The sequence below is a fragment of the Neovison vison genome, chromosome 11 (assembly GCF_020171115.1).
Source record: "Neovison vison isolate M4711 chromosome 11, ASM_NN_V1, whole genome shotgun sequence".
NCBI lineage: Eukaryota > Metazoa > Chordata > Mammalia > Carnivora > Mustelidae > Neogale > Neogale vison.
Window position 1 is genome coordinate 192898699 of NC_058101.1, and position 22167 is coordinate 192920865.

Genomic DNA, 22167 nt, shown 5'->3' on the forward strand with positions numbered 1-22167 from the left:
TTACTACATTCATCACTTCTCATGTTTATTGGGTGTTTTGTTTTGTTTTGGTAAGAACACAAGTCCTTCTCTTTTAGTAAATTTTAATTATATAATATAGTGTTATCAATTATGGTCACCATTTTATACTTTAGATCTTCAGACCTTCTTTATCCTTTTTTTAATACATTTTTAATTGTTTTTTAAGATCTTATTTATTTATTTGACAGACAGAGCTCACAAGTAGGCAGAGAGGCAGTCAGAGAGAGAGGGGGAAACAGGCTCCCCACCAAGTAGAGAGCCTGATGCAGGGCTGGATCTCAGGACCCTGAGATACCCTGAGATCATGACCTGAGCCAAAAAGGCAGAGGCTTTAACCCACTGAGCCACCCAGGTGCCCCCCAGACCCTCTTCACCTTATAACCAAGAGTTTATATACCCTTTTACCAAGTTCTCCCTATTTCTCCAGCCCCTTGCAACTTTTCTATTCTCTGATTTTAGAAGTTTCACTTTTTTAAATTTTTTAATTTTTAATTCCACATATAAATGGTACCATGCACCATTTGTCTTTGTCTGGCTGGCTTATTTCACTTAGAGTAATGCCCTCAAGGCCCACGTGATTGCAAACAGCAGGATTTCCTTCTTTCTCATGCCTGAATAGTATTCCATTGTATATATATATATCATATGTGCCTTAGCCATTCATTCATTGATGGACATTTATGTTGTTATCATATCAAGGCTGTTGTGAAATAATGCTGTAATGAACATGAAAGTACAGCTATCTCTTTGATATCTTTTCATTTCCTTTGGATATTTAACCAGAAGTGTGATTGCTGGATCATACAGTGGTTCTGGTTTTTTGTTTTTGTTTTTGTTTTTTTGAGGAATCTTCGTACTGTTTTCCATAGTGGCTGTGCAGTTTACACCCCCATCATCAGTGCACAAGCATTTCCTTTTCTTCACATCCTTGCCAACACTTGTAATTTCTTGTCTTTTTCCTAATGACCATTTGAACAGTTGGAAGGTAATATCTTATTGTGATTTTGATCTGCATTTCCCTGATGGTTAGTGATTTTGAGTACCTTTTCATGTACATGTTGGTCATTTGTATGTTCTTTATGGAACAATGTTAAGTTCCTTTCCCTGCTCATTTTCCTGCTGTTGGGTTCTATTTAATTTTTGCTCCACTTATGATAGTTCCTTTTGTTCCTGATGATGTTGTGATATTTCTTTCCAGTAATAACATAATTCTATGGCTTTTTTTTTTCAGGCACTTCCAGGAATTTCAGACAAGGAAAAGGCTGGTAAGTTGACATTTGTTTATGTTTTCCATCCTATTGTGGAATAAGATTCCATCTTCATGTTGACATTGCATTAAATATTAGAAGTGTATAAATCTCTTCTGTCTCTAGGCAGTCTTATCAGTCTCTGAGCAAATATTACAATTGAATTCCTGAAAAAGCAATTTGGTTTTCTCAGAATGTAAGAAAAAAGTGTGGTTTATTAACAGAACATTACATCATATTAGAAAAAGATGTATGCTTCTTGTAGCCTTCCTTGTAGCCATATCCACATTTTTTTTTCCCTTGAGGAAAAGAATTAGATGTTGCTTAGTGTACTGGGAAACAGCCTTTGGAAATCAACTGTCAATAATTATCAAGGCTTATTTTGTCATCTTAAGTAGCTTATATAGTAGTCAGAAAACAAGATGTACTTATTTAAAGCTGATGCTGTACTATCAAATATATAATTTTGAAACAATATCAACAGTTATATGAGAAAATTAGAATATATTTCTATACTCTGTGCTATCATTATAGCTATTAGCAGTATCATGGGAGATGGATAAGGACTGATGAGAAACATGGAAATGTGAAAAATTAGACTTTGATTGGTGGATTCAAATGCTTAAAAAAATCTTTTAGTCTTCTTCAATACTGTTTTATGTTTTATGTATAATAATAATGATGATAATCTTTTAAAAAACAGATTGAAGTTTTACTACCAAATTAAAGCTTATCACTTAGAAATTAAACATTTGTGATTTTTAAGAGCTGTATTAAGTGTTTATAGTCCTCTAAAAGATGACATTTCTTCAATGACTTTGCACTGAAGCATTAGTTTGCTGATTTAATATGGAGGATGTTCTCTTTATAGGTCAGTGAGCCTACTTTCACCACTAGGTAGTTTTCACACAGAAGTTCTCATAGTTTGTATCCTTCCATGAACTAGACCTTTCTCTCGTGTTTAGGCTATGTCTGATTTCTTTACTGTAATTTGTTGAAAGGTAGCCCTTCAGGATAGACAGAAACTATTGAACTGGCATCATGTGTCAGTTCAAGATAACTGTTCAGTTTAACAGGGAGTGGTATTACATGGATTAGTAGCATGTACTAACTGAATTCCCGTTATAGCCCCAGTGCTCAAACAGCTTAAATAGATGTGTTAGCTGTCTAGTTGGGACAAGAAATAAATGGTTACATAACATTTGCATCACAAAGAGAAAGAAACGTAGCCAAAGTCATGCTTTATCTTGGGTTGTGACACTCTCTGTAATTTCCAAGAGTAGCTACAATTTAAACAAAGTATATGACAGAGCAAAGTTGTCATCTTATTCCAGAATGTCAGCAAATTCTTTCATACCTCATGGAGAAAATTAGGATGTGAATTCTTGGCTGTTGGGGAAGGGGGAGAAGGGATGGAAATGCCACTGCTTGAAGGAATGGATCTTTTCCTTTGCCACTTAAAATGATTTCATTGTGATAGGGAGAAGACCTTTAATTTTTCAAGCTTCTCATGTATTTAAAAGATATGTTTATTAGAACAAAGAACTAGTTAAAAAGTGTACATGTAATGTAACCACTTCTTTTTATTATAATCCAACTGCAAAACACAAAAACAAGAAATTGTCACTTTTCAATGATCTATTTTGGTCATTTCTATAATGCTGGGGCGCAAATGAAAAGAACTCATAAATTCCATTCACAGAGGTTCCATAGGGTGATCTGTGAAAAGTAGGATCTACCAACTGATACAAATGACCAACCCAAGCCCCCAGATGCTTATCCCGGGATGGACTAATTTGAACAGGACCTGGCTTCTGTGTGTTAAAACGTTAGAATGACTGGAATGTACTCCAACATGGTTTTGATACATGTTTCTTAAGAATGTACCATTAGTTTAGAAGGAAATGTAATTTTGTTTGATAGTATAACCATAAGAAAGAAATTATTTTTTTAAAATCAGTGAATTTATGTATCAAGATAAAGGCTTGTGTTTGAATATTTTATTAACAATGGTAACAGATTTGACAAAAGAGAATATGATTGATTTCAAGTTTTAAAGGACTATAGTAATCTAGGCAAACTAATTCTTATATTTCTAAAGTTTATTATGCCCTATTTAAAATATTTGAAATATTTTTAGTATTATATGCAAATGTGAATCTCTTTATTCCTCTTTATGAATCTCTCTTTTTAAGTCCTGCTAGACAGAAGAATGGCAATGAAGGCAGAGGACCTACTCAATTTTCTGGGGGTTAATTGAGCTCTTAAATAGGATTAAGCTTCATTCCCGCCCCTAAGGCCTATCTTTTTTTTTTTTTTTCCTGTCTTGTTAAATGAATGTAGCCTATTGTTCCATATTAAGAAAGTCTATTTTTAATCTGTGTGACCTCTCATCCACGCCAACTGGAACAAATCCCACCAAGCCTTGTGAAGCTCTAAAAAAAATCAGTTTGGGTACATTCCATTAATAATTCTTGAGATACAGTTGTGTGGTTGTTTCGGTGTGTGCTTTAAGTAGACATCTTCTATTCTGATCCATGTGGCTATGTAAATACATCCTGGCGCACTTAATCCCACTGCTCATCTTCCACTTTGTGATGACAAAAATCTCCGAGGAGATTTTTGAAAGAGCCCCCCATTGGTTCATTCATTCCAGAAATATGTACTGAACAGCAGCATATTCTAGCATCTTACTAGGATCTATCAAGGAAGCAGTTTATGAATAAGGTATATTCCTTGCCCTGAAGGAACTCAATCTCTAGTCAAGAATATTTCATTGGGCCAGCATCTTCCTTTTCCTCAATTGAGAATTTCTTAAACTGTCTTGTTCAGAAAATTCCCAAGAAAGTAATCAAAGTATCAAAATGTACATTCTCAGGATCTGAATTAATTTGTTTTTAAAAATAATCATGTAAGTATGAATGTGTAATTGTATCCAACACATAATATTTTCATATGACTTTCCTCATGCCACCAGCATCTGTATGCCCCTAAAGAGTGGGCCCAATGCCTTTGGTACATTCTCTAGCACATCTGCTTCCTATCTGTGTGGCCTTGAGCAAGTTACTTAACCTCCTCATTTTCCCATTTCTAGAATATAAATAAAGAAGCTGCCATGTTGTTTTTGTAAGGCAACAATGCTTGGCACAAAATAGACCCTAAAAAATGGTAGCTGTTTTTATGATAATTGGTTGTGCTTCTAACTACCATGTATAGAAGCCAAATAGAAGCTAGCTGTGTTACCGCTGCCTATGTCTGCTCCAAGAGTTCTTAAATGCTTCCTCAGGGCATCAATTAACAGTTAAGTAGCCGTCCATGTGGAAAAAAGAGATCACTTTCTCTGTAAGCCTCTGAGTGAGTTAATGCAGACAGAAGTTATCACAGCATAGGCAGAGTTGGTCATATTTTAACCTTTCATTAGAAATTCCTGTGTCTGTTAGGGTGAAATTCTCTCTTGTGGACAGATAATCTTCAGTCTTCACAATTAGCCCATGAGAAATGTATATCCTATATCCTATTTTCCTATGATTACATTATCGACTGTATCCCTAGTCCCTGAGGTAATTGAATCGTGGCTTCCCAGCTCCCATTCTCTCCCTCAGCTCCTGCACACAGTCCTGTCAACACTGCCTTCTAATCAACCTTTGTCCCTTCTCCCCCCCATTGCATTAATGCAGCCCTCCACTTCCCACTGGGCTTTTGCAACAGCAACCAGAAATGGTTTCCTGCCTCAACCTGTCATTACTCCAGTCTACCCTCTACACCATCACTAGAGTGATGTTTGAAAAGCACCACCTGGCCCTATCATTTCCTGCCTTAACATTTTCTTTGTCTCCCTGCTCTCTACAGGCAAGGTCAAAGCTTCCTGCATCATACCTGGCCATTTGTAATCTGGAAGCAGTATAGTTTATTATACTGGGTGTGTCCATTTTGTCACTCAGATCCATTATTTCTTCCTGACTCTGTGCCCCAGAGGCTGACCAGTGTGGGCAGAACTAGTGGGCTGCTCACTTTTTTGTCTTTCCTATTCCACCAGTGAGGAGCCAGAGGTGACTGGGAGGAAAGGAAGGCAGGGCATGACAGTGGGACTCTGAGCTTGGGTAGTTATCCCCCATTTGTTTGCCAAGGAATCACTGCTGGTTTCTCTTAGGTGGCCCTTTCCACACAAATTCCCAGGTGCTGAAAATCATTCTCGTCTTACCCTTCTGACTTTCCTAATCTTTGTAAATAGTTCTGTTACTAAGCCTTCCTCAGTATACCCATTGTGTCATCTGTTTTCTGTTAGGAGTCTCACCAGTATACCTACCTATATTTTCTCTTCTTTCTCTCCTTGTGTTGGTTTGCTGGTTTGTTCATCCAACTTCAGCCACCTCATACAGTCACAACCCTAACTCTGTAAATCTCTAGTTTTACCTAGATCATGCAACCACCTTTCAAAAAATACAGATGATAGACAGAGATAGAGAAAGAGAGAAGTGCCTTATTTCGGGGGGAAAAAAGATGTGGACTATATTTCTCTTCATCCTAAATGAATATAATTTCATTTAATTGTATGGGAGAGAAAATATCTATACTTGTGATTTAGAATATGTCCTCTATTGTATAGATGCATATAAATTAGAAAATTAGCATTGCATTTTAGCTGCCAAAATGTGACTCTGAGCATATTTGAAAAGTTGCAATATAGAATAATATGAAATCTCTCATTCTAAAAAACAATAAATCACAAAAGACCTTGTCGATTTTGTCAGAATTCATGGCAGCTCTGGAAAATAGACCATTATCATTAGCCAAAAAATGGCAAATTTTTTGCCCTGTATATATTGGTAATTCTGCTTGTTTTATTAGATCCAAAAATATTGTCTCCTTAATGAATTACTTCCCAGACAGAGTTAGTCATTGATTTTTTTCTGTGCTCCTAGAAAACTCTATACATTTGTTACAGCAATCTTATTATATTGTGTTGTTGTATGTCCTCATCTGTTGGCCATGATCTTTTCTAGATAAGGAATAGTATCTTTGTGCGCCCTCTAATTAAAACAGCTAATAAGCACATAGTGAGTGTTCTATAAATACATGCTAACCAATAAATTATAATTACAAAGATGCTTTGGCTTCAATCTTAATGATTTAATGTTGATATGGTTCTAAAAACTTATTTAACTGTTCCTCCTCTCCCCCCACCCCATGACTCCTACTACCCCCACAACTGCCAGATATTTCAGCTGTGTAATTAATTAATGGTGTTATTTGGGGACCTATCCCATACAAATGTGTAAAGGGCACCATTGAGAAAGATGACTTAGAATCTGACTTTGGTTACATTCCTTGGTCATTTTTCTTAGAATGTTTGTATTCCTGCCTCTAGGTTAGTTCGTTGGCCAGAAAATGTTAAAATCAAGATAATGAATAATTATAGCCTTAAACACTTGTGAAAGATAGCTTTCAGAAGCATATAACAGATTCAGTCTCTCCAAACTTTGTGTTGAGGCTAGTAAGGCAGAACTTAGAAATCAAACACTTCTTTGTGACAAATATGTGAGGGGAAAAATCAGGGTTTTCATAATTTCATTCCAAGTTCCTTGTAAATATACTAATAACAAAACCCAGATTTGGTGCCTTTTGATATTGGTTTTCTGAGCTGCCTTTGATCACTGAGAAGGGGAATACAGACAAACATAAAAAAATAAACCGAAATGCAAAGATGTGCCCGATCTGATTATCTTTGCTTGATTCAGGGAATTATCCTTCCAATGTATTCTGCTCTAAGTCATGTTTCAATATCTACAGATTTTGGGATTTAATTAAAGAATAAAAATAAGACTACTCTAGTTCAGAGTTTTCCTTTTGAGAAAGACTCTGCTCTGTATCGTTTCTATTTTAGTACAGATCAGACTGGTTTTAGTCCTGTCTTACTGCGGGCTGTAAGCACCCTGAAAGACAGAATTTTGTTTTGTTCAACTCAAACTCCCTTTGCCTGACATTAAAGTAGTTGCTTGCTGTTTGATAAATAAAGGAATCAATAATATCTTTTTTAAAAAATGGCAAATGCTTTACTCCATATACATAATACTCCTAGAGCCAAAAGCAAAATCTTATCCTCCTATTCGAAGTGAAACACTTTCTGTTACTGCAAAGGCCCCAGCTGTTTTACAGGGTTCGGCAGGATCTGAAAATTTTCTTTATCTGGCCAGGCTGGGCTTTGGCCAACATTCCAAATTTTTTATTCCCTTTCACTCTCCAAAAATGAATTTCATTATTTTTCTACTAGTAGCTTATAAATACTCACTTGCTTCACTTTTCTTAGTATTATGGTCTCTGCTTGCCTGCTTTTTTATGAGGAAGGAATTTAGGGTATGCCCACACATAACCTCTCAGTTTCTCTGAAACCTAATGTAAACTAATCCATGAAAAGTTGGCTGTGGTGGACTGGGCTGTTGAGAGGAAACACATTAGTTTTCGGGTATCAAGGAATTCATGAAAAATATAAGTAAGCTATTCTTAAATGCCAAAAATCTTGAATTCATAGGACATTTTTCAATACAGAATCTGTTTCTAAATGTTCTGTTGGTATTTCATTTATTACAAAGTAGAAAAATAAATCTACTCTATTACCAGAACCAATCAAACATATTTCCTTTTCTCCCCAATTATATTTCAAGAGACAATTATATTTAAAGTTCCAATTTAAATGATTTCTCCTCTACTTGGAGTGGTCTTCCCAGGTCCCCATAGCCGAAGGTAGCTATGTATTTCTATGCATATAGTGTTACTTGTGATGTATTTCTGTTCACAAATTATCTTCCATATCTGGTTGTGAGCTCCTGAAGGCATAAATCCCCTGATTTCATCTTTGTCACCCCACACCTGGTGTAGTATCCTTGCACAAGCAGAGGCCCAAGAAATAGTTTGGAGTCAACCCATTTATCTGACATACCCAGTAACTCCTGCAGGCACTAAGTTAACCTCTATTAACCTCCATCAATAACCTTAACTCTTGGGGCACCTGGGTGGCTCAGTGGGTTAAAGCCTCTGCCTTCGGCTTAGGTCATGATCTCGGGGTCCTGGAATCGAGCCCCGTATTGGGCTCTCTGCTCAGCAGGGAGCCTGCTTCCTCCTCTCTCTCTCTCTGCCTGCCTCTCTGCCTGCTTGTGATCTGTCTGTCTCTGTCAAGTAAATAAATAAAATCTATAAAAAAAAAATAATAACCATAACTCTTCACAACTGATGAGCTTAAAATTTCTTCCTCCAAAAAGTCTTGTGCATATTTTGCTCCCTAACTTACCGCTTGAAAGAATGGCTATCAGGACTGTGAAGGAGTAGCTAGGAATGACCAGTCCAGGCTAGTAAAGCAGTTTTGTATTTCAGTATTTTAATTGACATTGACCTTTTATCAGTAGAAAAATGAATTTGTTGTTTCTAATCTTCCCTGAATAACAGTTTACTAAAAGGTCCCTTTCCATCAGTTTTATTTTACAGAGCAATAGAAGAAGTTTCATTGAGTTTGAAAGTCATAGCTATTATTTTTAGATACCCTCAAATACTTACCTTCATAGAGTTCACAATGCACAGTTTGCAGTTCAGTTACTTTTATTAATAATATGAACGTGTACACAAATATATACCCACAAGATAATTGTACATTGTCTTTAGAGGGGTGCATTGACTTTGGAAAAGTTCATATAACAAAGTATTACTTCAACCTGTCTGAGTATGAAATGACCTACAACTCTACTGGTATGACCCTGCTTTCCTTCTCTTATTGACCCTCCCTTGGTTTGAAGTACTTTGATTTGTTTTTCTGTGGGCAAAAGTTTGAGATCAAGATCTCTTACAGAGAGATAAACATTTCTATTATAGACTAAAAATATGATTTTGAGATGTGGTTTATCTGAGTGGGAAATCCAAAACAGTTACTAACAACCATAATGAATTTTCTGATGCCCAAGATAAGGCTGGTGCCCATTTTGTTTTGTGAAGGCTGTGCAGAACCAGCCTGGCTATTTCAGGAGAATGATCATAGATTTAAGAGATATTTTGTCCTGATTCCTATAACCAGATAGAACAGATATTATAGAATTCTTCAAGTGATCTTTAAGCAAAATGACCCCCAAAGCCCTCACTTGCCCATCACAATGGGGTTTTTTAAATCTTCCTAAACAGAAAATACATTCCAGTGACTCCCAACTGCTAATGTTATAAACTTCTTCTTAATATAAATTTTCAGTCAATTCTTTCCTATGGATTTAAGGAAATTGATAAATGGAGGATTATAATACAGTTCTTTACTTGTTTAATTTACCTGCCTTTTTAAGTCTATGGTCTTCTTTGATATATTTATCCAAACGTTTTTCCTGCTGCACTCTGATCTCCTGAAAAGCAACATTTTCTCTGCATCTGTGTAGCACCAGCCTCTTAAAAGGTTTTTGACTTGGGGCGCCTGGGTGGCTCAGTGGGTTAAGCCGCTGCCTTGGGCTCAGGTCATGATCTCAGGGTCCTGGGATCGAGTCCCGCATCGGGCTCTCTGCTCAGCAGGGAGCCTGCTTCCTCCTCCTCTCTCTCTCTGCCTGCCTCTCTGCCTATTTGTGATCTCTCTCTGTCAAATAAATAAATAAAATCTTTAAAAAAAAAAAGGTTTTTGACTTAATGTTTGTTGAATGAATGGTTGAATGAATGGTAATAGCAAGCGTGTACCTGTGCCTGCACTTTTCTGAGCACTTTATAGATATGAACTCAATAAATCCTCTAGCAGTCCTATGAGGTTAAGTGTTACTATTTTCCACATTATAGAGACAAAGAACCTGAAACTCAGGTTTCCTAAATTACCCAAAGTCACATTTTGTTCAAGGCAGGGCTCAAAGCAAGGAACACAGACTAGAATGCATGCTCTTAACTACCATGCTGTATGTAGTGGTTAAATACCAAGACTCCTCAGGCTCATGAACAAATTTTTCCATGATCTGACCTTGGCCTTCCTTCCCAACCTTATCTCCCATCCTCCTCTAACATATGCACCTTCCGCTGTAGTCATGGTAGCACCAACACTTTTAGCCTAAATTTGCTTCTGCGTAACTTGACCTTTGATTCTCCTGTTTCCCTTCCAGAAATTAACTCCCTCAGCTCCCCAGGTCTCACTTGGGTCTCACCTTCACCATGGTATCTTCTGTGACAACTGCTGCTTGTATTGATTTTGGACTTTTTGAAATATTGCCATTTTCATACTTAATGATATGTGGATTGTTGTTGTCTGTTGAGTCATTTATGTGTCTCAGCATAGCTTCCAGTAGACTTAAACGTCTTTTTAAAAGTCATTTACCTTAGTGCTGTGTACCTAAAAGGGTTTATTTTAATAAATAAACTTTTTTTTCTTTAGAATAGTTTTAGAGTCACAAAAATTCAGAGGAAAGTACAGTTTACATGTATGACATTCTGTGGAAATGGTTAAAAGATAAGGGGCTGGGGGGTAGAAAAGCATGAATTGATGAAGCACAGAGGATTTGGGGGACAGGGAGACAATTCTGTGTGATACTATAACGGCACAGCATGTAGGCTTTTCAGATTGGCTTCTTTCACTTAGCAATATGCATTTAAGTTTCCTCCATAACTTTTCATGACTTGATAGCTCATTTCTTTATAGCAACCGAGTAATACTTCATTATATAGATACATCTCAGTTTAAAGAGCTTATTTAGTATATTCCTAATGTAAACACTTTTTTTAAAAGATTTTATTCATTTATTTGACACACACAGAGAAATCACAAGTAGGCAGAGAGGCAGGCAGAGAGAGAGGGGGAAGCAGGCTCTCCATCGAGCAGAGAGCCTGATGTGGGACTCGATCCCTGGACCCCGAGATCATGACCCGAGCTGAAGGCAGAGGCTTAACCCACTGAGCCACCCAGGCGTCCCGCCTAATGTAAACACTTTTTTAAAAGCTCATTGGTCGTAAAATAAATTGCATACTCCACTTATGTTAATCATTATCCTTTCTGCTTTAAGCAAAAGTAATTCTGTTCTCTTAGCCATTGGTTTTTGATTACTTTCCATTACTTCATTTCTTTCCTGAGGAATTTCTTCAAGTTTTCAAATGAAAAATACTACTACAAAGTATGTATTTTACCACAGCTGTAATTTATTGTGTACCTACCATGTAGTTTCTGAGAAGAGAGCTAGATGCCTCCTTACACTAAGCTACACCATACAGGAATCCCTTTTCCTCGAAAGCTGATTTTTTCTGTCTCTTCATTCCTAATATCACCATTTCTTCCACCTCCAATGTTTGAATAAAAGTATGACCAAAATTAATAAAACTGTAATAATTCCTATAATTTGTATGATCTACGCACATATTTCTGTCCTTATGACTGCTCCTGAAGTTTACTGACACCAAAATACACTTCTATTCTTTTTCTCCAAACCATGCTCTTCCTTTAAGTACCAACTTAAGTGCCACTTTTTCCACCAAGCCTCCTCTGATGGCTCGACTCTCCAGGGAACTCTTCCTTTGAATCAGATGGGTTTTACTGCTCATCTTCTCTTCTGCACCTGAAAGGAGCAGCCTCGTTCCTTGTGACCACCTATCCTAACCCATGCTAGAGTCCACTAGACCAGAGACAGGCAGGTAGGGGTTGAATGAGGAGCATACTTGATTCAAGGGCAGAGAATACACTGGCTGACCAATGGACAATCTCTTTCTTTCTGCCTCTGTCTCTCCACTCCCTATCCCTCCTTGCTCTCTCTCTCTCTCTCTGTGTGTGTGTGTGTCTCTCTCTCTCAGTTTTATTTGAGCTGAAGAAACAGTCAGCCTACAACAGGTGCTTTGGCTAAAAGTTCATGTGGACTGTGAGGTGAAGTAACAGAGGAAACCATCCTGCAAAGAAGAACAGAATAATGGTGTAACTGGGCCAAGACAGAGAAGTGAGAGGCAATGTAAACTAGAGAAAGAAATGAAAAAAATAGCTCCTTCTATCCCAGATGACTCCCTGGGTGTCAGCTCCAACACTTAGGTGGTCTCTGTCCCACATCTGCAGAATGTCTCTGTATCCTCATGCCTTAGTCTTTTAGTTGGACCAGATATGAGTTCCTTACACTCAGATGATTAGACCATCCTTATCCAAATTCCCATTGCATATACAATTAGTATCAAAAATAGTCTATTACTTAATTTTACCTGATGTCTTACATAATTCTCTGCTTTTTATAGATGTGTCCTGTCCCCCAAAATATGCTATAAGCAGCGTCACTGAAAAGCCATGACATATTTTTGTTTGCTGTTTAGTTTTACTCCATAAGACCTGCCAAGTCCTAACTATATAATGAATATTCAATAAAATTTTAATTTTTCAGTGTTATACTGCCTTTTTAGGCTACAGAGCTATCATCCTACTTCATAATTACCTGCAACCCATAGAACATCTGGTCCAGCTCTTTTAGCTGCACTCATCTACATTGATACCCTCTTATCGCGTATGTATGAGATTCATGGATTTTCTCTTTTCCCTTGACCAAATAAATTATCTCCTTTTTAAAACCACTCAACTTGATCCTGAACATGCCATTTGGCTTTTAATTTGCATTGTAATATATTTGAGTCAGATGCTGCTGCCCTCTACAACTGAATATGTTCAGTAGACTAGATAATAATAGCTAACGTTGTAAAATCAAAATTAGGAAGAATAAACAAATAATCAGGGTGTGAGACACTTGATATATTTTTTTAAATAAACTATCTTTAAGGGAAAAAAATTGGAATTCCACCAGACATACCTGTATTTTATGATTTAATATTTTTTAATTTAAAAAAAATCGCCCCCGTGGGACATACTTTGGTGCTTCCCCCCCCCCAAGACCTAATGGCTGTATTTCAGCTACAATGATGAAGAAAGTAGCTTTTCATCTATGCAAAGCAAAGATCAGCCAGGTGACCCAAAGGGGGACATGAAGCTTTTCTTCTTTTATGACTGTAGTGAAGTGGGAATCAGGCTTGTTTATTATACACAGAAACTTTCATTATTTTGTAATATTTTTCAGTACCAGATTTGGGGGCCTCTAAAAAAATAAGGCATCTCCATCTAACCTGACCCTGACACTGAGACAGCAGTCATCCTTCTGCAATTAATCAAGAACCATCCTCCCAGATGGTCCACAACAACAGAACATAGGCAGAACAGTGACCCCCTCATCCTCAGATGCAGGCCGAGCCCTGGCCTTTTTGTGATGTGGACGAGAGGACTGTGCCATAGAGATGTGAGAAGTCTCTTTACAAATGGAGATATTCTGGCACACATACAGATATCTCCAGGCATTCGCAAAGCATTCCCATCCACAATGTCAGCTCAGGTTTTTGAAAAATAACCACAGATCACAGGTATCAAGACATTTTCATAGAGGAAACAAAATATAAAATTTCAGCAAAGTAGGTTTAGTTAGATTACAGATAGAGGGTAAAAGGAAGCCATAGTTCCTTTTTTTTTTTTTTTTTTCTTTTTTCCTGGTAGAACCTAAGTGAGCCAAGCTAAAAGCACTGATCCATAGAAAGAATTCCACATCTGGAAAATCTTTGCTCCATCTGTGGTAGGTTTCCAGCCTTTTGCTCTCTCCCATTTCCCGTGACTTCTGCTTACCTCTCTTTTATTTTCTTTAGTGAAATTATTCGACCCTTAGGGGCTTTGGGGTTTTATTTTGTTTTGTTTTGTTTTTAGGAGGAAGGAGAGCAAGGGAATACCTCACATTGTTTTTGTGATTCCCTAGAATTGAGCCTCACTTATATGTCTTGACGTGTCCACATAAGTGATATACACAGTAAAAAATAAAAGTATCTGATCAACTCTATGGTATTATATTTTAGAAATACGTTAGGTAGATAATGCTTTGATTTTTATTTTAATCGTTTAATATTGGTTTTAAACTTCTAATTTAAGTGTCTTACTTTGTCTCAAGTGGTAGAAGTTAGTGTCATAGAACACACAGAAGTAAAGTTACATATTTGTATCATAGCCCTCATTGATATCATATTTAATATAATTCAGAAGAGATCTTTACTGTTAAACTATCATCTCACCAAATCCTCATCCAAAGCCTTAAATATATTATATGGCTTGATGTTTGGATTTTCTTTTCTCATCCATCTTTTCTTTTCTTATCTGTCTTTATACATTCTCATGGGAATTTCATCCAACTAAAGCTACGTCTTCACAGTCTCCAGCCCCTAGCCTACCAGCCAAGTCACCCTCCTCATATTCATCTGCCCCTAAGACTGCATCACAGAAATACCCATACTCCGTGTCCTACACTTTCTACTTCACTGTTTTTGCTAATACTGTTGTCTTTTCCAGAAACTTCTTTCATACTGTTTCCAAATTTCTATTTTTACCTCCCCTTTGAAGCCTTCCATGACCTCCTCTGCTCTGAAATCATTCCTTTTCCCCAAAACTCTCAAATACTAGACTTGAAATTCTCGCAAAAGTTTTATTTTTTTATGTTCTTTATTATGATTACTAATACTTATTCTCCCTGTTATATTATAAAATCCATGTCCAGTTGATCTTTAAATGTCCTGCACCCAAAGGACACTTAGTTATTTTTTGCTTTAAAGAAAAACAGCATTTGTAATTTGAAAATAAAGGCATACCAGGGCACCTGAGTGGCTCCGTTGGTTAAGCCTCTGACTCTTGGTTTTGGCAGGTCAGGTCATGATCTCAGGATACTGAGATCATGTACTTTACCTCAGTATTTTATCAGTACATGTACTGATCATGTACTTTACCTCAGTATTTTATCAGGTTCCACACTCTGCATGGAACCTGCGGGAGAGCCCCTGTCTCTCTCTAACACTCTCAGCCCCCACTAACACTCTCTCTCTAAAATAAATAAATAAGTCTTTTTAAAAAGAAAAAATAAAGACATACTTTTAAAATGCAATCTTTGTTTAAATGTACCTCATAATTTTCTAGAATGCTTCTTTAAGAATTAGGATTCCTAGATACCTCCAGGCCTGCTGACTCAGAATCTCATAGGCCCAAGAACCTCAATGGTAATATATTCCCCGGAGAGTTCTTGTCCACAATAAAGTTTCAGGCATTACTGGTTAATGTCAATGCAAGTTTCCCATTTATTCTTCCTCCACATGCATACAATCTTAATATGTACTTCAGAGTTTGTACCGCATAACAAAATGCTAAAGCTTAAGACAAATGATTGTGACACTGAATGACTAGTGAGAGTTTATATTATATTATAAATATACCCAGAAGTATCTCTGAATGTCTGTTTTTACCAAATAGTGTACTGGACTTATAAAACTATTTAAGACACTATCCTCAAAGAGCTTACGGTCAAGGTGAGAGAAAAGATACATGTGAAAAGTTTATTGAACAAGCAAAGTAATCAAAGATGTGATGTTATGTCATATAGTCACATATTTGCCACTGGTCAACTTAATCATTATTCAATCAACTGAAGGTAACAAAATGTTAAAGTAGTAAACATAATTGGAAGTCCCAGAGTAATTGGGTAGAAGAAGAAGGGGGAGTGGGGAATAAAAGACATCCAAGTTGGAAAGGAAAAAGTAAAAATGCCATGATGTTACATATAGAAAACCCTAAAGACTCCATTAGAAAACTGTTAGAACTAATAAATGAATTCAGTAAAGTTGCAGGATACAAAATTAATACAGAGAAGTATGTTGCATTTCTAATAATAAACTATCAGAAAAAGAAATTAAGAAAATGATCCTATTTGCAATTACATAAAAAAGGATAAAATACTTAGGAATAAATTTAACCAAGGAGGTAAAAGACCTATATATTGAAAACTACAACACATTAATGAAAGAATTTGAAAAGATACAAATAAATAGAAAGATACCTCATTTTCATGGATTGGGAGAATTAATATTGTTAAAATATTTATACTACCTAAAGCAACATGAAGATTTAATGCATTTCCTATCAAAATTCCAATGGCATTTTTCATAGAAATAGAATAAATAGTCCCAAAGTCTATCATGGAATCATAAAAGACCCCAAATAGCCAAAGCAATCTCAAAGAAGAAGAACAAAGCCAGAGGCTTTACCCTCCCTGATTTTAAACTATGTTATGAAGCTACAGTGATTAAAACAGTGTGGTACCAATATAAAAACAGATAAATAGATCAATGGAACAGAATAGCCCCCAAATGAACCTGTATATATATGATCAATAAATTTCAACAAATAAGAATATACAATGGGGAAAGGATGGTATGTTCAACAAATGGTGATGGGAAAACTGGATAGCCACATGCAAAAGAAAGAAACTGGACTACTTTTTGTACATAAAAAATTAACTTAAAATGGATTAAAGACTTAAATTTAAGACCTGAAGCCATAAAGCTCCTAGGAGAGAACATAAGCAAAGCCGTAAACTCCTTATGTAAGTCTTTGTGATGATTTTTTTAATCTGACCCTAAAAGCAAAAACAACAATAACAAAAATAGACAAGCAGGACAGTATCAAACTAAAAAGTTTCTGTACAGCAAAGGAAAGCATCAACAGAATAAGAAGGCAACCTACGGAATGGGACAAAATATTTGCAAATCACATACTAATAAGGAGCTAATAACCAAAATATATAAAGAACTCATACACGTCAATATAAAAAAATAAATAACTCAATTAAAATATAAGTAGAATGGGACGCCTGGGTGGCTCAGTGGGTTAAGCCGCTGCCTTCGGCTCAGGTCATGATCTCAGCGTCCTGGGATCGAGTCCCACATCGGGCTTCTTGCTCGGCAGGGAGCCTGCTTCTCCCTCTGCCTCTGCCTGCCTCTCTGTCTGCCTGTGCTCGCTCTCTCTCCTCTCTCTGACAAATAAATAAATAAAATCTTTAAAAAAAAAATAAGTAGAAGATCTGAATAGACATTTTTTTAACCAAAAAAGACATGCAGATGACCAACAGGTACATAAAAAGATGCCCAACTTCATTAATCATCAGGGAAATGAAAAAAAAAAAAAACACAATGAGATATTACATCATACCTGTTAGAATGGCTATTATCAAAAAGTAGAAATAACAAGTGTTGGCAAGGATGTGGAAAAAAGAGAATCTTATATGCATTGTTGGTTGGAATGTAAATTGGTGCAGCCACTATGGAAAACAAAAAATTCCTCAAAAAATTAAAAATAGAACTACCATATGATCCAGTAATTCTGCTTTAGGATATTTATCTTAAAAAATGAAAATACTAATTTAAAAAGAAATATGCACCTCCATTTTCATTGCATCATTATTTACAGTAACCAAGATATGGAAATAACCTATCAATGGATGAATGGTTATACACACACACACACACACACACACACACACACACACTGGAATACTACTCAGCCATAAAAATAGGAAAAAATCCTGTCATTTGTGATATGGGTGGATCTCAATGGCATTATACTAAGTGAAGTCAGTCCGACAAAGAAAGACAAATCCTGTATAATCTCTTTTATATGTGAAGTATTATATATATATATATATATATATATATATATATATATACATATATATATATATATATGTAAAGTTTTTCTATAGCTCTATACTTCCTCCTCCTCCCCTAGGGCTAACCTTCCTCTTGGAATGGCTCAGCAAGTATTATCAAGAATCCATATAACAGAATTGTGATCTCTATGAGACTGTGAGATGGGGAGACATTGGGGGTGAACAAATAAACCACCATCCAGTGGCTCGTCCATTTGACTCTGGACAGTCAGATGGCAGAAGGACTGACTGCCTTAGGGAAAAGGAAGAGGTTTCCGGTGTGAAGATGTTCGGGGAGGAACATGGAGGAATAACACAACAAACATTACCTAACTTTCACTTTTGAAATCCTAGAAACAGCCCAAGTGACCCTGAATCATTACCTCATATTGCTGAAAACTAATATAAACGTTTTAATTCTCCAATAAGACTACAGTCTTCAGCTTACGCTTAATGGAATGTATTTTCCCTGCTCCAGGGGAACCCAGGTCCAGCCAAGTGTCAGCCCATCCAACTCTCTTCTCCACCCTCTTTCTCTCTCACTTCCTTCCTCCTCCACTGGAAAGCTGAAGGCCATTGTAAAAGGGAACAAGTTATGTTGATGTGTGCTGCTCTTCCTGCTCCTCCTGTTGTCTAGGGCTTTCCTTGGTCTAGACCTTGAGAACATCCCCCTTCAGAATGCTTCCAGCCTGCCAAGCAAGATAAGTCATAGCAGTTAAGTGGCAAGATACTCAAGACTCCCTAGGCATTGAGCTGAGAGAGTTCACTGGGCTTGGAGTGGTCCAGAGAGGATATGGGGGAGAGGAAAGCTTTGAAAAACTGGAAAGGGAGATCAGAGACAATTCTAGGCATGGAAAACTGTTGGCAAAGTTAGAACAGTGGGAATGCACAAGGCACGGTGATGCAATTGTGCAGCCCAGCCAGCTGGAGCATGGAGTTTGTGTTTGGAAGGAGAGAACACTGGAAAAAGGGGATGGGTCCAGACTCATCAGGCCTTAGAGAGTGATTATAACTTTTACTAAGAATAGTAAATCTTATTAATCAGTGGTACTATCCCAGCTGCAAAGATCCAGACATCCTTATTCTAAACTCTATGGTCAGTAGTAAAAGAAAAAGAGACAGAAACAGTCTTTTTAATTTTTAGAGGCGGGGAGGAGCAGAAGGAGAAGGGGAGAGAGAATCCCTTGCAAGTTCCACACATCTGAGTCAAAATCAAGAGTTGGACTCTTAACTACCTGAGCTACCCAGGCACCCCCAGGTTTTTTTTTTTTTCATTGCATAATAACATGTTTATTATAAACCGCAGGGTTTTTTTAGATGATGTACTACAATACCAGAAACCCATTAGATACCAACTATAATCACTATTCATAAAGACTTTTGATATGTATTTATTACAGGGGATTTAGCAAATGAGTTTGGGGGGTAGTCAAAGCTTTTATTTTTGGTGATATGTTTTTAAAAATTGAATTTGGCTTTATTAAAATTCAACCATTGCTCATGATAATGACAAGTGATGCCATTAAGATATAGAGGAGATATATGAATTTAGAGAACTAATGAAAATAGCCTCTTCTAACAATCTCCAATTTTCAAATTTTAGAACAAATCATCCTCCTTAGAAATGCTAACCATTTCCTACAAACTAGTTTGATAAAAAGGTTTACTTAGAGTAATCATAGTTTATACTTAAATCACAAATTTGCCTGCTCTATTTCCTGCCACCATCCATCCTTTGTTTTTCTTTGAATATTTCAGTTTGCAGCATTCTTGCATCACTGATGATCTATCGTCTTGGTGCCAGATGTGAACCACTCATTGTGCCTGAAACTGCAAAAGCAAAAATGCTTCCATTTCCTTTAAACATTTTTTTTTCCAATTTCCAATTTGAGGTATTAAGAATGCCTACCATGTTGCTCTTCCATGTAAATAACAAATAGTAAGAAATATGAAAATACCAACAATTGTTTAATTCAGAGGCTGATTAAATGCTGCACAGAAGAGTGTTTTTACCTATTCTCTCCATCGAGACACATGGGAGCTAAAGTATCACCTACTGAAACACTCAAGTAATTACGATCTCTAGATATTTTATACATATATTTAGAGCAAGTTTTCCTAAATTGTTTACGGAGATCTTTCTTTCCCCACTCTTCTGTTGACACATACCATTTTAAAATATAATAAAAATAGAGTACTAGAAAATAAAACTGGGGTAAGACATAAAACATAAAACATAGAAGCCAAAGTGTTTTATCATTAGATTCAACAGACATAAAATTACTCTGTCCAACTACTATAAGAATGCTTCCTCTGGATTTCTAAATGCTTCCTCTAGATTTCTGTGCTCCTCTGTGGTCATTCATAGAGCCTCTGATGAGCCATTGGCCTCACATTAAAAAATCTCAAAAAGAGGGATGCCTGGGTGGCTCAAATGGTTAAGCCTCTGCCTTCGGCTCAGGTCATGACCCCGGGGTCCTGCATTGAGTCCTGCATTGGGCTCCCTGCCTGCTGCTCCCCCTGCTTGTGCTCTCTCTCTGTCTGATAAATAAATAAATAAAATCCTTTTAAAAAAATTAAAAGTCTCAAAGACCAAGAAGCCCAAGCCAATAGGGAGTGTGAGGGAAAATTAGGGTCAGAACCCCCTGAGTCACCAATTCAAGATTAAGGAAGCAGTGCAGGTGCCCTGTTTCTTTAGTCTGTTTATGAGGGTCTTCCCTGCTGCGGAAAGGAAGGAAGGAAGGCAGGCAGGAAGGAAGGAAAGAAAAAGGAATTTGTCCAAAAGAAGCACTTGCTAACAATTTCCACTGCCCTTCATCACTTGCTTTTTTCTTCAGTAGGAAATGCGCTCTACCTTCTATGCAGATTCCTTTTTTTAAGGTGAAGTTTGCAGACTGCCAGTTCCTGTACAGCATAATTTATGCAAATGACTTCCATCTCCCTTAAATCTATTTTTCCTTTTCTGAAAGCTTTTCTTTTTTACTTTCTTCTTCTGCCTTGTATTTACTAAGCTTTTTAATGTCAGTGACAAAAGTAAGAGTTTCATTTTTTTTCCTATTTTTTTCCTTGCTTAAAATATTTGTGAAGAGTTTTTGGCTTCCTATTTAATAGAAAGAGAGAAAATTTTATGTTCTATTTCTGCTAATGTTAGCAAAATACCTGTTTACTTAAATATCATATTTTAAGGTTCCATTAGGTGCCCCAGAAAGGAATATATATCCGCACAAATAACATATCCTAATATAATAGTGGAATCCAATAGTAACATCATTATTGAGTTGAAATCTTTTTATTGTTTTGGTTAATAACATGACAATACTAATAACATTGCATGAAATTATATTAATAATTATTCAACATAGAATGAGTCTTTCATGATACCATTCATATAATGCTATTAATAATATCTAAAGTGTCTTATTATAAATCTCTCTCATATAATTTGATCCAGTAACATAGCACTTGGATATTATTTCCATATATACATTCCATACATACTCCAAGCCAGTAATCGCACTCTAAGCAGCAGATTCCTCCCCACCTCTCTGTGAAGACTTACATCAGATTCTCAAAGATTCAGAGCTTTGGTGATTTGCTTTTATCCTGGAATTTTCAGTGACCAAAATTTGAACCCTGAGCTTCTATTTCCCAATTCTGTCACCTCCATATATTCTGTAAAATGCTTTCTCATAAAATCCATTAATTTTTTCAATTGCCTTGTTTCTATTTTGCTTTTTTATTATTTGTAAAAGTGCTTTATTAGAGATATTAACACTCTGTTTCTTTTATTTATGTTGAAGTATTTCCATTTAGCATTTTGCTTTTTTTTTCATCACCCTCGGAATAACACTTATGTGCCTTACAGTGAATCTCACCCGACCCTCACCCTCATCCACAGACCTCGGTGAGCACTGAGCTAGTCTTTATCACTGTAGTTGTGCCTTTTTTAGAATTATCTGTGAATGGAAGAAGGTGCTACCAGTATTATCCTACAAGCATTTATACAAACATATGTTATCATTTCTTTTGAGTAATACCTGAGTTGATTTAGTTGGTAAGGGTATGTTTGACTTTCAAAAGAAACTTCCAAATTTTCAAAGTGGGTAGGTCATTTTACATTCCCACCAGCAATATATAAGAATTCCAGTTGTCCAACATCCTACCCAACACTTGACGTGGTTAGTCTTTTTAATTTGAGTGTGTAATGGTAACTCAGTATGATTTTAATTTGCATTTTCCTAATGACTGAGATTGGATAGCTTCTTGTACTTGTTAGCTATTCATATACCTTCTTTTGCAAAGTGTCATTTCAAAATTTTTGCCCATTTGTTATAATCTGGTTATTTGTCTTTTTGTTACATCGAATTATAGGGCTCTTTATCTATTCT

At 36.5% G+C, this 22167-nt stretch overlaps 1 protein-coding gene across 2 annotated transcripts in view; it reads left to right on the forward strand.

Annotated features, from left to right (window-relative positions):
- DLC1 (DLC1 Rho GTPase activating protein) overlaps positions 1 to 22167 on the forward strand; it is a 568091-nt gene that overhangs the window by 356096 nt on the left and 189828 nt on the right. For both annotated transcript variants that reach the window (XM_044225531.1, XM_044225530.1), the window contains one exon: positions 1253 to 1286. In XM_044225531.1, the coding sequence (XP_044081466.1) occupies positions 1253 to 1286 (34 nt within the window). The remainder of the gene's footprint in view (positions 1 to 1252; positions 1287 to 22167) is intronic.